Source organism: Camelina sativa, chromosome 15 (assembly GCF_030686135.1).
Source record: "Camelina sativa cultivar CO46 ecotype springtype chromosome 15, ASM3068613v1".
Lineage (NCBI taxonomy): Eukaryota > Viridiplantae > Streptophyta > Magnoliopsida > Brassicales > Brassicaceae > Camelina > Camelina sativa.
The window spans coordinates 16,994,678-17,007,275 of NC_141894.1; the positions used below are offsets into that span (position 1 = coordinate 16,994,678).

The 12,598-nt window shown below is 39.3% G+C and overlaps 1 protein-coding gene across 1 annotated transcript; it reads right to left on the bottom strand.

Annotated features, from left to right (window-relative positions):
• Positions 1-319: 319 nt before the first annotated feature.
• On the bottom strand, positions 320-864 carry LOC109129207 (uncharacterized protein At1g43920, Chloroplastic-like). The gene is made up of 2 exons (XM_019236934.2): positions 691-864; positions 320-607 (listed from the first exon to the last, which is right to left on the bottom strand). Exons 1-2 carry the CDS (start codon positions 862-864, stop codon positions 320-322), a joined length of 462 nt encoding a protein of 153 aa, XP_019092479.1.
• Positions 865-12,598: the final 11,734 nt, after the last annotated feature.

Below are 12,598 nucleotides of genomic sequence, written 5' to 3' on the forward strand. Positions count from 1 at the left end.
TCATCCAACGACCTCAGTCAGATCAAGAACTCATATGGGCGGATCACAGGGAAGTTCACAGCGAGGAGGTTGGGCACCATGGTTTGAATGTTCACGCTAAACTTCAAAGTCGGGTTTCGTTTGGGTACTCTGTTTTTTTGTTTGTTTGGATTGCTTTTTGGCCTTTTGTTTGTATCAAACCATGTTCTATCATGATTGAGACACAATTCAAACAAGAGATTTCCATTTTCCATTACTTTTGAGATCAAAGAAATCATCCAACAAGAAATATCACAAAGAGTTTACATTAAGCTCACAAAGAGTTTACATTAAGCTCTTTTTAATAACCTAACATAAAAGTCTTCTGATTTCCTTGCCTAAACAATACAAAACTACACAAAATGGTCATAACACAAAGCCAAACAAAACCGACTTTGAAGCACATCATAAACTTGCGTAGTTCTTTTTTATTGGCCATGTCTTCTTCCTTCAATTCTTTCACCATAGCATCTATCTCATTGACCTCTGCTTTGATTTTGCTAATCTCATTTGCAATGATGGATAGTCTTGGAAAGGCATCTTCTACTTCTTCAAACACGGCATCCTCCACCCACTTGAACAAATGATTCTAATGTACAATTAAATGAAATACAGTTAGCTTACCATGATTATGAAACCGAATTTGAACTGCACGAATTGACTATAACTTACATCCCTTTTGCTTGTCCACGTATTTACATCTCGTTTGCTTACACAACGAAAGAATGGTCGTCCCGGGTTCTCTTGAGTTTTAGAGGTAAATATCTTGACATCTAAGCCACACACACACTTCGACGGCACACCACGTTCACCTACGCCACCAGATGTGATAGAACTTGAACTCATCGGAAAAGAGAGAGGTTGAGAAATCGAATTGGGGATTTGAAAACTAAAACCTAGAAATCGATTTGGGGATTCTTATTTCCTTCGTTGTTCTCTCGTTAATAAGACGTCGACGTTTTGGCTAAACGGAAGCCTTTAACGGTTTGTTAACCCCGTCTACTAGCTTCTGACGGAGACTTAACCCCGTGCCTAAAATGGCAAGGTCAAAGAAAGTTTGCTATTTTTTGGTTAAGTCAACTCAAAGTTGGGGATTAAAATGACATCTCAAGAATTGGGGATTATTTTGTCCCATTTTTGAAACTTGGAGATTTTTATGGCATTTTTCCCAATTTAGATTTGATTGATATTAGCAGTGGCGGATCTAGTAAGGGTTGTATGGGGTCAGCTGACCTCACTAAATTTTTTTTTTTGTGTATTTTTAGTTTTAAATTATAATATGACCCCTCTACATTTTATAATTTGATCCCTACAAATTTTACATTTTGATTTTGACCCCTCCAATTTCTGCATTTTTACCACATTTTAAACTAAATTTCCATTTTGAGTCTCCAAAAAATTGCATTTTTATCCCTATTTTTTTTTAAAAAATCATTTTAACCCTCTAAATTTTACATTTTTATTCCTTTAATAAAAAAGAAAAATTATTTAGACCCCTCTAAAAAAAAATTCTGGCTCCGCCACTGGATATTAGCTACATATATAAATACTAGCTTGTTACTACTATATAATAAATTAGAACTAGGAGTTGCCCGGTGCTGGTTTATCTTCATATTTTCTGGTAAGTTTAGTTGTTAGAGTATAATTTTAGTGTTTATTAAGTTCTATTGGAATATTTTTTTACTGTTAGATTTTCATCTTTCTGTATTTTGCTTTCTTAATTGAGATTCTTTTTCTATTGCTAAAAATGGTATATTTTTTATGGAAGATTCATGTATCTTCCTAATTAACTAAAATACCCTCCTATAATGAATTTTATTAATCATGTTTACTTTATTAAATAAACAAAATGTTTAAAAGCTTCTCTTCTACAATTGAGACATGTTGTTTTGTGATTTAACCACTTTGCGATACATTAGTGGTGAAATTTTTGATTACAAAATAGATGGTTTATGTAATGTATTTGTAAACATTAAAATGGCCGAACAATATTTAAACAACTTCAAGAAAATTAAAATAAAATAATTTTAAATAATATTTTAAGGTTTATTCATGTGTCTTTACTCCCTTTTTTTGTCAACCAAACATTTCCTACAATAAAACTTCAAGATTGGTTGCCAAAATAGGAGGATAGCTGTTTACAAAATAGTTTCAGAGACTAAAGATCTAGAGAGTCTTTACTCTCTAAACACCATGAATTTAAACTCTAATAATAATTTTTATTTAGATTTAATTTAAAAAAATTATGAGATTTCATAGTGAATATTTCCTATAACAATGTAACTTTAATAGTTTGAGGTATGATGGTGAATGTTTGGTTAATTTGGGTGGCATAACTAAACAAAATATACGTCCAGAAGACCAGCAATCAATTAATGCTATTTGGGAATATGTCTTATCAGATGACGTAAGGTAAAAATATTCTTCTTTTTTACTTTATAACGAACATATACTATTGAACAATGAATAAAATTATTAATGACATATATTTCCAATAATTTTATAATTGCAGGGAAAGAAGTTCTCATCAAGGCAACTATAATTGAAATAGTGTTACAAAAAAGTTGGTACTAAATATCATGTTTGAGTTGCTCTAAAAAAAGTGACAAAATCAGCAACCTCTCTTACATGCACAAACAAAAAGTGTGGTAAATCACCAGCTGTTGGAGTACTAAGGTATATTATTATTAAGTTTTCTTTAATTTTTTTATTTTAAAATTTTAAAGAATAAAAAATTATTATTTTCCAGATTTAGAATTGAAGTAATAGTGGATGATGGAGATGCCTCATCAACTTTTGTTACATTTGATAAAGATGCAGAAAAAATCATCGGAAATACTGCAAAAATCGTAAGAACTATAAATTATATAAATTATTTAAAAGTATAGATAAATATATTATGATTTGAAATTAATTAATTTTTATTCTTTTATTCACATAGATAAAAATTGATTTGGGTGAAAAAAAGTTTGAAGACATTCCCACATGTGTAATTTTTGATGCATCATATCAAACTTTTACATTCTCGTAGATTATAGACGAAAGAGTCCTCCAAGAGTCGCGAGCAAACAATTCTGAACACGTCTGAGTCCTATCCCTTACCAAGTTTCCTTTCCATGGCTCGCGTAAGACATCGCAATGTCCTACCAACCACATATTCCCTCACTAGAATACCTTATGACCACACAAGGATCATATACATGCCACAAGGGCCAAACAAATGCCCTAAACAGGACCGTCACAAAAACCAAACAATCTGTCCTAAACAGGCACTCTAGCTAAATAGCCCGCAACAAAGGCCACACATCTTGCTAAACAGCCCGCCACAAAGGCCACACATCTGCCTAAACAGCCTGCCACAAAGGCCACACAACTGGCTAAAAAGCCTGCAACAAAGGCCACACAATGTCTAAAAAAACTGCCACACACGGCACAAATGACTCAAAATTCCGCCACTAAGGCCACACAGGCCCTCCCAAGGCTCTCCATAATTAGCACTTTCGATTTTTGGAAACTTTCCACTTCTGGAAACTTCTATTTCATGAAACTTTCTCCAAAATCCCGCCTCACGGAAACTTTGTACCCCGAGCACCACCTCATCTTGTTACTGAGTCGCAAAACCAACCGCTAACCATAGACTGAAACACATCCTCAAACTACTCCACTACCGGAATACCGCTAACTGTAGACTTTCCCACTGACTCTATCATAGATATAGTAACCAGATAAGCCTCACGGCCCTTCTAATGGCCGAGATCACGAGACTCCTCGAAGTCGGTCTAATACCCTGAAAAACCAACTTCCCTCCTGGACGCTCAAACTCCACTCTACCCCGATGGCAATCCAAATGCACCATATGCCGATTGATGTGTGTGGTTTTTCACTTCAAATCTTTTACCTTAAAAGACCACACAACTGCTGAAAGTGCACAGCTAATCGGTAGTAGTATTTAAGGATCGATCCCACAGAGAGAGAGTTGTTGTTCGACTGAATACAACGGAAGTAAGTAAGGCTAGGACTCAATAAAAATAGGGTTTTTTTGTTGTCACGGTTGTAGCAAGCAAGTAAGCGAAAATAAGAGCAAGTAAAATAAATGAAACAAGCGTTGGGCATCAAGGGGAATCGCAGTGTTTCAATGATCTATCTATCTAGGAAAGTTTAGGGTTAGTTTGTTTATCTAAAACTCGGACTATGAAACACTAATAAACCGTTAACTTAAAGTTCTCAAGCTAACCGTCTAAGATCACTACACCTCGTAACTCAACTGTCGCAGGCTATGACGCATAGATCAAAGCATTTAAAACAGGTTTGAATAACATCCGTGGAATTCCATAGGTAAGGGGTATGTGCTTCCTATGTCTCCCCACACATCTAAGCTAGGTCAAGCACACATGAAAGCTTTTGGTAAAGCACACACACTTTAGATCATAGTTAGTTCATGAGGCTAACTTAAAGCATTAAGCAAATACTTAGAATTAAAGCATAGAATAAACAAGAATATAAATCTAACAAACTCTAAAAATTGCCACCTAAACTAAGATCATCTCCCCCCCCCTTTGACTTATCCCTTTAAACCCAACTAGAAAACTACTCTAGCATGTTTAAGGGAATCGTCAAAGCAAGGTTTAAAAAATTCATAAACATAAAAGAATAAATAGTAAGAATAAGGTTTAGAGATTACTTCTTAGAATCAAGTACAAGATGTAAAGACTTCTCCTTAAGGAAACTAGTGTATCAAACGAACAAGAGAAAGAGAAAGAGTTTGGTGAACTTCAAGGCTTCAAGGATGAACAAGAGAGGGCTCTGGTCGTGGCTGCTTCTCTGGTCGTCGGCTTTTAGGGGCTGCTTTGAGGCACTTTGAAGGCACATTCTAAACCCTAGGTCTTAGGGGCTGTTCTGTCTAGGTTTAGGGTTTTGTAAGGGTAGAAATTTCTTCTATTGATAAGTGCATGGTAAGGGCGGCATAGGAAGCTTCTAGAACGGTGGTGAAGACCTGGAATGGGCCGCCGTGGTTGTCGGTGGTCAGGCCTTCAAATAAAAGCCCATGGGCTTGATGGTTCTTCTTAGGTCGGTTTAAGGTACGTCTCGGTAAATCGGGAATAACTGCAGGATGGTTGGATGGATCGACTTGATTTTACTTCGAGGAGAAAGATGACTCTCTCAGGTTTCCATAGACACCAAGTACGTCGAAATGCGAGTTCTGGAAGTTCTTCAAACGTTGCTCGTACTGTAAAGCTCTGAAACTTTCCTAAAACGTATTTTCCTTGCCTTTTGGTCCTTTTAGCTATAAAACCTGTAAAACCTTCTTGAAACCTAAAATACTTGATAATAGACATTAAAGCCTTGAAATCATACTAAACTCATCCTAAATGCATACTAAAACTATAGCTAAAATAGGTAAAATAATGATGTTATCAACTCCCCCAGACTTAGTCTTTGCTTGTTCTCAAGCAAATAATCAAACTAAATCATGAAAAAGAGGTTTTGAAAATACTGAGAATTCACTTATCTTTGGGGATATCTTCTTTGCACTCTTCATCTCCTTGACATTAGGAACTTCCATTTGTAATCCACCATGAGAGTCATCAACTCTCCTTGATCCCACAATTCTTAGAGTTTTCAGAATCTCCATTGTCATCTCTTTACATTGATTAAGCAATAATAAAAAGTGAAATCTTACCAAGGGAAAATCGATCAAAGGCTTAAAGACTCTCTTCAAAAATCAAAGATGTAGGCAAATACTGGGGTCATCGGTAATTTACCTACCCCTCGCTTTCAAGCTTTGTGTGATCATTTGAATCAAGAGTAGAATAATGAGGTCACAGGTAATTTACCTACCTCTCTAAACTGATCAAAATCATCTCATCGTTTATTCTTTTTTTTTTCTTTTCTTTTTTTAGTATTGAAGGGAAGAGAGAGGGGAACATACTTTTGAAGAAGTGCAATGTCTTGTGTGGCTTGAATATAGAGATCTAGTCCAATGTATACCAATTCCCTGGGCTTGAAAATTAAGTCCAGTTTAGGTCCTATAAAAATTAGAGACAACGTTAGATCATCTGAATATCCATCGAATAGGGACTTGGGGGATTGTTGAGTCGGCTCACAGTCGTTCCAAACTTTCGTTCTGTTGTCAAGCATAATCAAGAGTCATAAGAGTGTTAATCCAAATCAAATAAACCTTTAGAATAAGATCATAATCCCCTACTGGTTTTGACTCAATAAAAAAAAATGTGACTCGATAAAATGTCAAAATTATTGATGTAAAAAGTGAAAAAAGGTCTCAAGTCAACAAAATAGAAAGTAGCATTAGTATAGGATGGAACATCCTTCCCCCCAGACTTAAATCACACCATCCTCGGTGGGAAAAAAAAAAGAGATGAGGATTAAAAATCATAAGGAAAAGTGTAGGGTTTAAGAACAATGCCACCTTGATGGAATGTGTTTGTGTCGACTCTTGGACGTTTTATGGTTGCCCAAAAGTTGTCTAGAAGTCGGCTGTGGAATGAAAATGTGGTGACTAACCGTGTGTACTTCCTTTGGTTGCTTGACATCAAGTTTGAACTAGGCTAAGTTCAATGGAATTGTATTTGATATATCTCTAAATGCATCCTCCTTGAAACAAAAACCTAAAACCATCAATAATAATGAGAAAAATAAAAATAACAAATGCATACCTAAGTAAAAGAATGGTGATAGTAGGTGGTAAGGATGGTGGTGGCTCGGAGTTGTCTCGCAGCACAAGGATGAACGGTCGCGGACATAGCAGCTGGTACGGTGGTGCGGTACGCGGTACATGGGAATGGTACGCGGTACGCAGGAATGGTACGCGGTACACGGTGCAGGACATGGCATCGGCTATGGCTGGTATGGCTAGTGGGGACTCTCGGCATCATTCACATGAGGATTGTGATGATCCGTCCCCTTCGGCTTGCATCGGTCACATTGAACATGGCCGGTCAGTAGGTGGTGCTTGCCACTAGTCATGGTGTATGTAGACAATCCATGGACTTTCTTCTTCCTACTTTTTGGCTTTTCTGTTTTCTATTTTTTTTTTTTTATAAACCTGAAACTAAAATGCAAAAATATCAATAGTAAAAGAAAATAAATCCTAAAAATAAATACTTACTAGCTTGGGTTGCCTCCCAAGAAGCGTACTTATTTAACGTCGTTGGCTCGACTTTGGTTGCTTTCTCAAGCAGGGTGAGGAGAGTGAGTTGTCCTTAGACAAGTTCTCTTGGATCTTCCTCCAATGTAGGCATCAGATGGCTCTCTTGCATAGTCTTCCTCTCTTGTTTCGGCAGTACAGTTTGCGGTTGGCAGCTCCGCTTCTCCCTTTCCTAGACCTTCTAGGTCTCGTGGTGGTGGAGCATAGGGTGTGGTAGTGGTCAAACAATCCTTAGCTTCATCTTCTTCTCGGGAATGCTTAAGTGAGTTGGGGTTAAAACCTTCGGTTTCAATGGAAACTTGTAACTTGTCTCCTACGGCTCCTAAGGTTGATTCTCCTTGTCGATTGGTCTCGTGTGAGTTGAGGTTGAAGGTTTCGACCTCCATGGAACCTTGCAGCTTGTTCTCCACGAAATTCTCTTGTGTTGAAATAAAAGAAAATTTTCCTTTTTCGAAAAGGAAATTAGAATGTTTTCCTTTTCCGAGTAGGATTTCCTTTTCTTCTTCTTCTTCCTCTTTGTCGGGTTGATCTTCTTCTTCCTTGTGTCCAGAAACACGTGAGGTTAGAGCCTCAATCTTATCAGCAAGATCTTGGTTCTTCTCTTTTATTTCTGATTCAATCTCCTTAAGCAGCTTATGGTTCTCCTTGGTGAATGTAAACTTTTCGGATATGACTTCTCCAAAACGTTCTTGTTCATAACCGAGACCAAACATCTTCTTCTCATCTTCATATGCTCGGTTCTCAAGATTCCTCACACGCCTCCTTGTGTCTAATTCCTTGTCGAATAAAACGCCATACTTAGACTCATGGTTCCTTTCTAAGTTCGAAACCACTCTGCCTAAGTCTCTAATGTTGATAGCATTATCTAGGGCACTCTTGAGATGTCTCTCTTGTTCTTCTTCAAGACAATGGATTCTTCTCTCCACGGCTTCAGCATCCTTAGATCTTTGATCTTCTAAGCTTCTAACTCTAACAGCGATGTCGTCTATCTTCCTTGAGAGATCAAAATCGATTTTGTCAAGCTTCTCATGCAGCGTCTTCATAGTCTCATCTTGCAGATCAGCTAATTGACTTATTAGGTCCAGCATCTTCTCTTCTTCAGATCTTTGTTGAGTAGACATATGAAATTTTTCTTGATATGCTTGGTGAGGAAATCGAATTAAATAAGGCTCTCGGCGTGGGTAAGGGCGGTTTAAATTAGTATCGGGCCTCCCTGGATAAGGCCTTTGCAAACGACTTGGATGGTGACTTGGGACAGCTTCCCAATCTTCATAAACTTCAAATGGTGCTGGAGATGGTCGGGTTCTAGGGTTACCTCGATAGATAGCTTCCTCTTGGTGTTGAAATTATCGAAAATTAAAATTTTTGGTACCTTCTTCATTAGGGAAATTATATGTCATGCAACAGTAGAAGTCTTTGAGCTCTTCTTCTCCATCTTATGTAGCAGATGATAGATCATAGGACTCATCATTTTCTCTTGGCAAATCTTCATATTGGCTCTCCTTAGCATTTTCTTCAAAATAAGCTTCTCCATCTTTGGGTTGATAATATTCTTCTCTAGTCCACTCCTTGGACTTGTTAGGATCGGTCGGATCATCATGTGAGGCTCCATATTCTTCGTCAGCATCAGTAGGTTGATATAGTTGATCATCACTCCAGTTATTGCACTCACCAGATTTGTTAAGCAGGGTTTCTACTTTCCACTCTAGGCGGCTTTCGATGGTGTCGATGGTGTAGCCCATGTTAATAAGCTTCGTACCATGATCTTGTATATCCTCCATATGGTCTAGAACTTGGTTGTTGATGGCATTGATTGATTCCTCCAGGCGTGTAACGTCCTTGGTGATAGTCTCGAGTTTGGCTCCTAACTCAATGTTCATCTTATCCAACTTAGCATTTAGAACTCTATCAGCCTCCTCTTGACTTGATATAAGTTCATCTATCATCTTCATGAGCTTGTCTTCATTGTAAGAGCTCCTTGAAGTGATTGGTTTTCGTTTGTCATAGAAAAAGTTTTCATTGACATCGACTTGCATGACTTCTTGCGGATCAAGGTAATGGTCCATCGCGAAGCATGGCACGTCTGCATGGTACGGCGTGTAGGAATGGTCAGCTCGGCATTAAGCTGGTCCCATAGGTACTCGGCCTTGAGGTGGTAGAGTGAAAGCACTGCGACAAGGTCGCCTAAGTGTTGGTACAATGCTTGGTCGAGAGTGACCAATGCTTGTACCTTGCAGCGAGTGGGCTTGCGGACCGGATGGGTCTCCGTCCGTGGCTTGGTAGTGTGACATAAGCTCGGCTATTGTGAGATTCTCAAAATCTCCTGGGAGAGCGTCGAGGTTCATCCTCAAGGTCTCCTGAAACAATGAAAAACAAAAAGAAAAATTAAAAGCAAGGTGTCCTAGACGTTACTCTAGTTCCTAGACTCTTGTAAACAACAATCTCTCTCCGGCAACGGCGCCAAAAAGCTATGATGTGTGTGGTTTTTCACTTCAAATCTTTTACCTTAAAAGACCACACAACTGCTGAAAGTGCACAGCTAATCGGTAGTAGTATTTAAGGATCGATCCCACAGAGAGAGAGTTGTTGTTCGACCGAATCCAACGGAAGTAAGTAAGGCTAGGACTCAATAAAAATAGGGTTTTTTTGTTGTCACAGTTGTAGCAAGCAAGTAAGCGAAAATAAGAGCAAGTAAAATAAATGAAACAAGCGTTGAACATCAAGGGGAATCGCAGGGGTTCAATGATCTATCTATCTAGGAAAGTTTAGGGTTAGTTTGTTTATCTAAAACTCGGACTACAAAACACTAATAAACCGTTAACTTAAAGTTCTCAAGCTAACCGTCTAAGATCACTACACCTCGTAACTCAAATGTCGCAAGCTACGACGCATAGATCAAAGCATTTAAAACAGGTTCAAATAACATCCGTGGAATTCCATAGGTAAGGGGTATGAGCTTCCTATGTCTCCCCACACATCTAAGCTAGGTCAAGCACACATGCAAGTTTTTGGCAAAGCACATACACTTTAGATCATAGTTAGTTCATGTGGCTAACTTAAAGCATTAAGCAAAGACTTAGAATTAAAGCATAGAATAAACAAGAATATAAATCTAACAAACCCTAAAAATTGCCACCTAAACTAAGATCAACTCCCCCCTTTGACTTATCCCTTTAAACCCAACTAGGAAACTACTCTAGCATGTTTAAGGTAATCATCAAAGCAAGGTTTAAACAATTCATAAACATAAAAGAATAACTAGTAAGAATAAGGTTTAGAGATTACTTCTTAGAATCAAGTACAAGATGTAAAGACTTCTCCTTAAGAAAACTAGTGTATCAAACGAACAAGAGAAAGAGAAAGAGTTTGGTGAACTTCAAGGCTTCAAGGATGAACGAGAGAGGGCTCTGGTCGTGGCTGCTTCTCTGGTCGTCGGCTTTTAGGGGCTGCTTTGAGGCACTTTGAAAACACACTCTAAACCCTAGGGCTTAGAAGAGTATTTATAGGGTTCTATCTAAGTTTAGGGTTTTGTAAGGGTAGAAACGTCATCTCTTGATAAGTGCATGGCAAGGGCGGCGTAGGAAGCTTCTAGAACGGTGGTGAAGACTTGGAATGGGCCGCTGTGGTGGTCGGTGGTCAGACCTTCAAATAGAAGCCCATGGGCTTGATGGTTCTTCTTAGGTCGGTTTAAGGTACGTCTCGGTAAATCGGGAATGACTTCCGGATGGTTGGATGGATCGACTTGATTCTACTTCGAGGAGAAAGATGACTCGCTCAGCTTTCCATAGACACCAAGTACGTCGAAATAAGAGTTCGGGAAGTTCTTCAAATGTTGCTCGTACTATAAAGCTCTAAAACTTTCCTAAAACGTATTTTTCTTGCCTATTGATCTTTTTGCTATAAAATCTTCTTGAAACCTAAAATACTTGATAATAGACATTAAAGCCTTGAAATCATAATAAACTCATCCTAAATGCATACTAAAACTATAGCTAAAATGGGTAAAATAATGATGTTATCACCGATGCAACCAATCCATCCCGAGAATAACATCATATAACTCCAATGGACTGATAAGCAAATCCGCTGGCCATGACTCTCCTGCAATCTGAATATCAGCTCCTCTAACTCGTCCAACAACTCAGGAACTTGCCTCCCGCAACTCTGACAACCCCTGTACGCTCCCCGGGATCCCTTCTGATTTCCGCACTCTCTGCACACTCCAGAGTAATGAAGCTATGAGAAGCTCCATAATCAAACATAACGTGGGACTTAAACCCGCCCACCAACAAGGTCCCTACACAATTTATCACAAGAAAACATAAAATCTGAACCTACTAAAATTCACAAAGCTTAAGTACCATAAATTATACATGTGATCGCCCCAGCACTGGTTCCACCAGTCTCTGCAGTCGTGTAAACTCGTGGCGCCTGCTCAATCCATGCCACCTGCTGACCTCCAGGCTGCACCTGCTGCAACGCTGCCACTGCTGTCGGCTGCAACTTGGGACACAAGGGCCTGATGTGCCCTGGCTCCCTACAATGATAACATACTCGAGGCCCTGCCGTCGGAGCACTCCTCTTGGGACAGCTAGCAAACTTGTGATCCTTGCTCCCACACTTGAAGCAACCCCCACCACTCTGCGTCTGCGTAGCCTCCCACCTCCACTTGGTTCCCTGCATAGGCTTGCCGCCCCTGCTAGAACTTCCATGATGTTGAGCCTTACTAGGCTGAACTGTTGGACTAACCGCCACTGACTGTGCCTGGATATCCTCCTCAATCTCTGCTGCAGTCTCCACCAGCTCTGCACGCGTAGCATAACTACGTCCTCTACAATAGACCCTCAAGTCATCACGAATAGCCCTAATAAATCTCCTGATCTAGGCCTCCTCAGGCTCCATAGCCCGACCCCCATAACAAAGAAGTCAACTGAACTCCAAGTCCAGCTCCCGCACAGACCGTGTCCCCTGAGACAACTGAAGGAACTGCACCTCCAACCGATCCAAAGCCTCTCTAGGAAAATACTTGCGGTTGAACTCCAAGACGAAGTCAGCCCAAGTCATCTTCCTCTGCACTCTCCTAGCAGCCACTGATCTCCACCACACCTCTGCATCACCACTCAAATGGTGAACCCCTATGTCCACCCAAAACTCCTCAGGACATCTCAGAATATGAAAGTTACATTCCACACTCGTCCTTGTAACATCCGTGAACCGAAATCCCGGTTTGGGAGTTGCATCGGTCTATGCAGATGTTGCATCGATCGATGCAGGTTCAAGTTTATGCGATTTGACTTAAGTTAAACGCTGCGTTTTGGGTTAGGAAACCCTTAAGTCGAGTTTTTGTCTCATTAGTCGTGTTCAGCCGATTTTGGGAGGAAGAAAAGAGAGAAAAATGTTCTTGAGCGTTCTTGA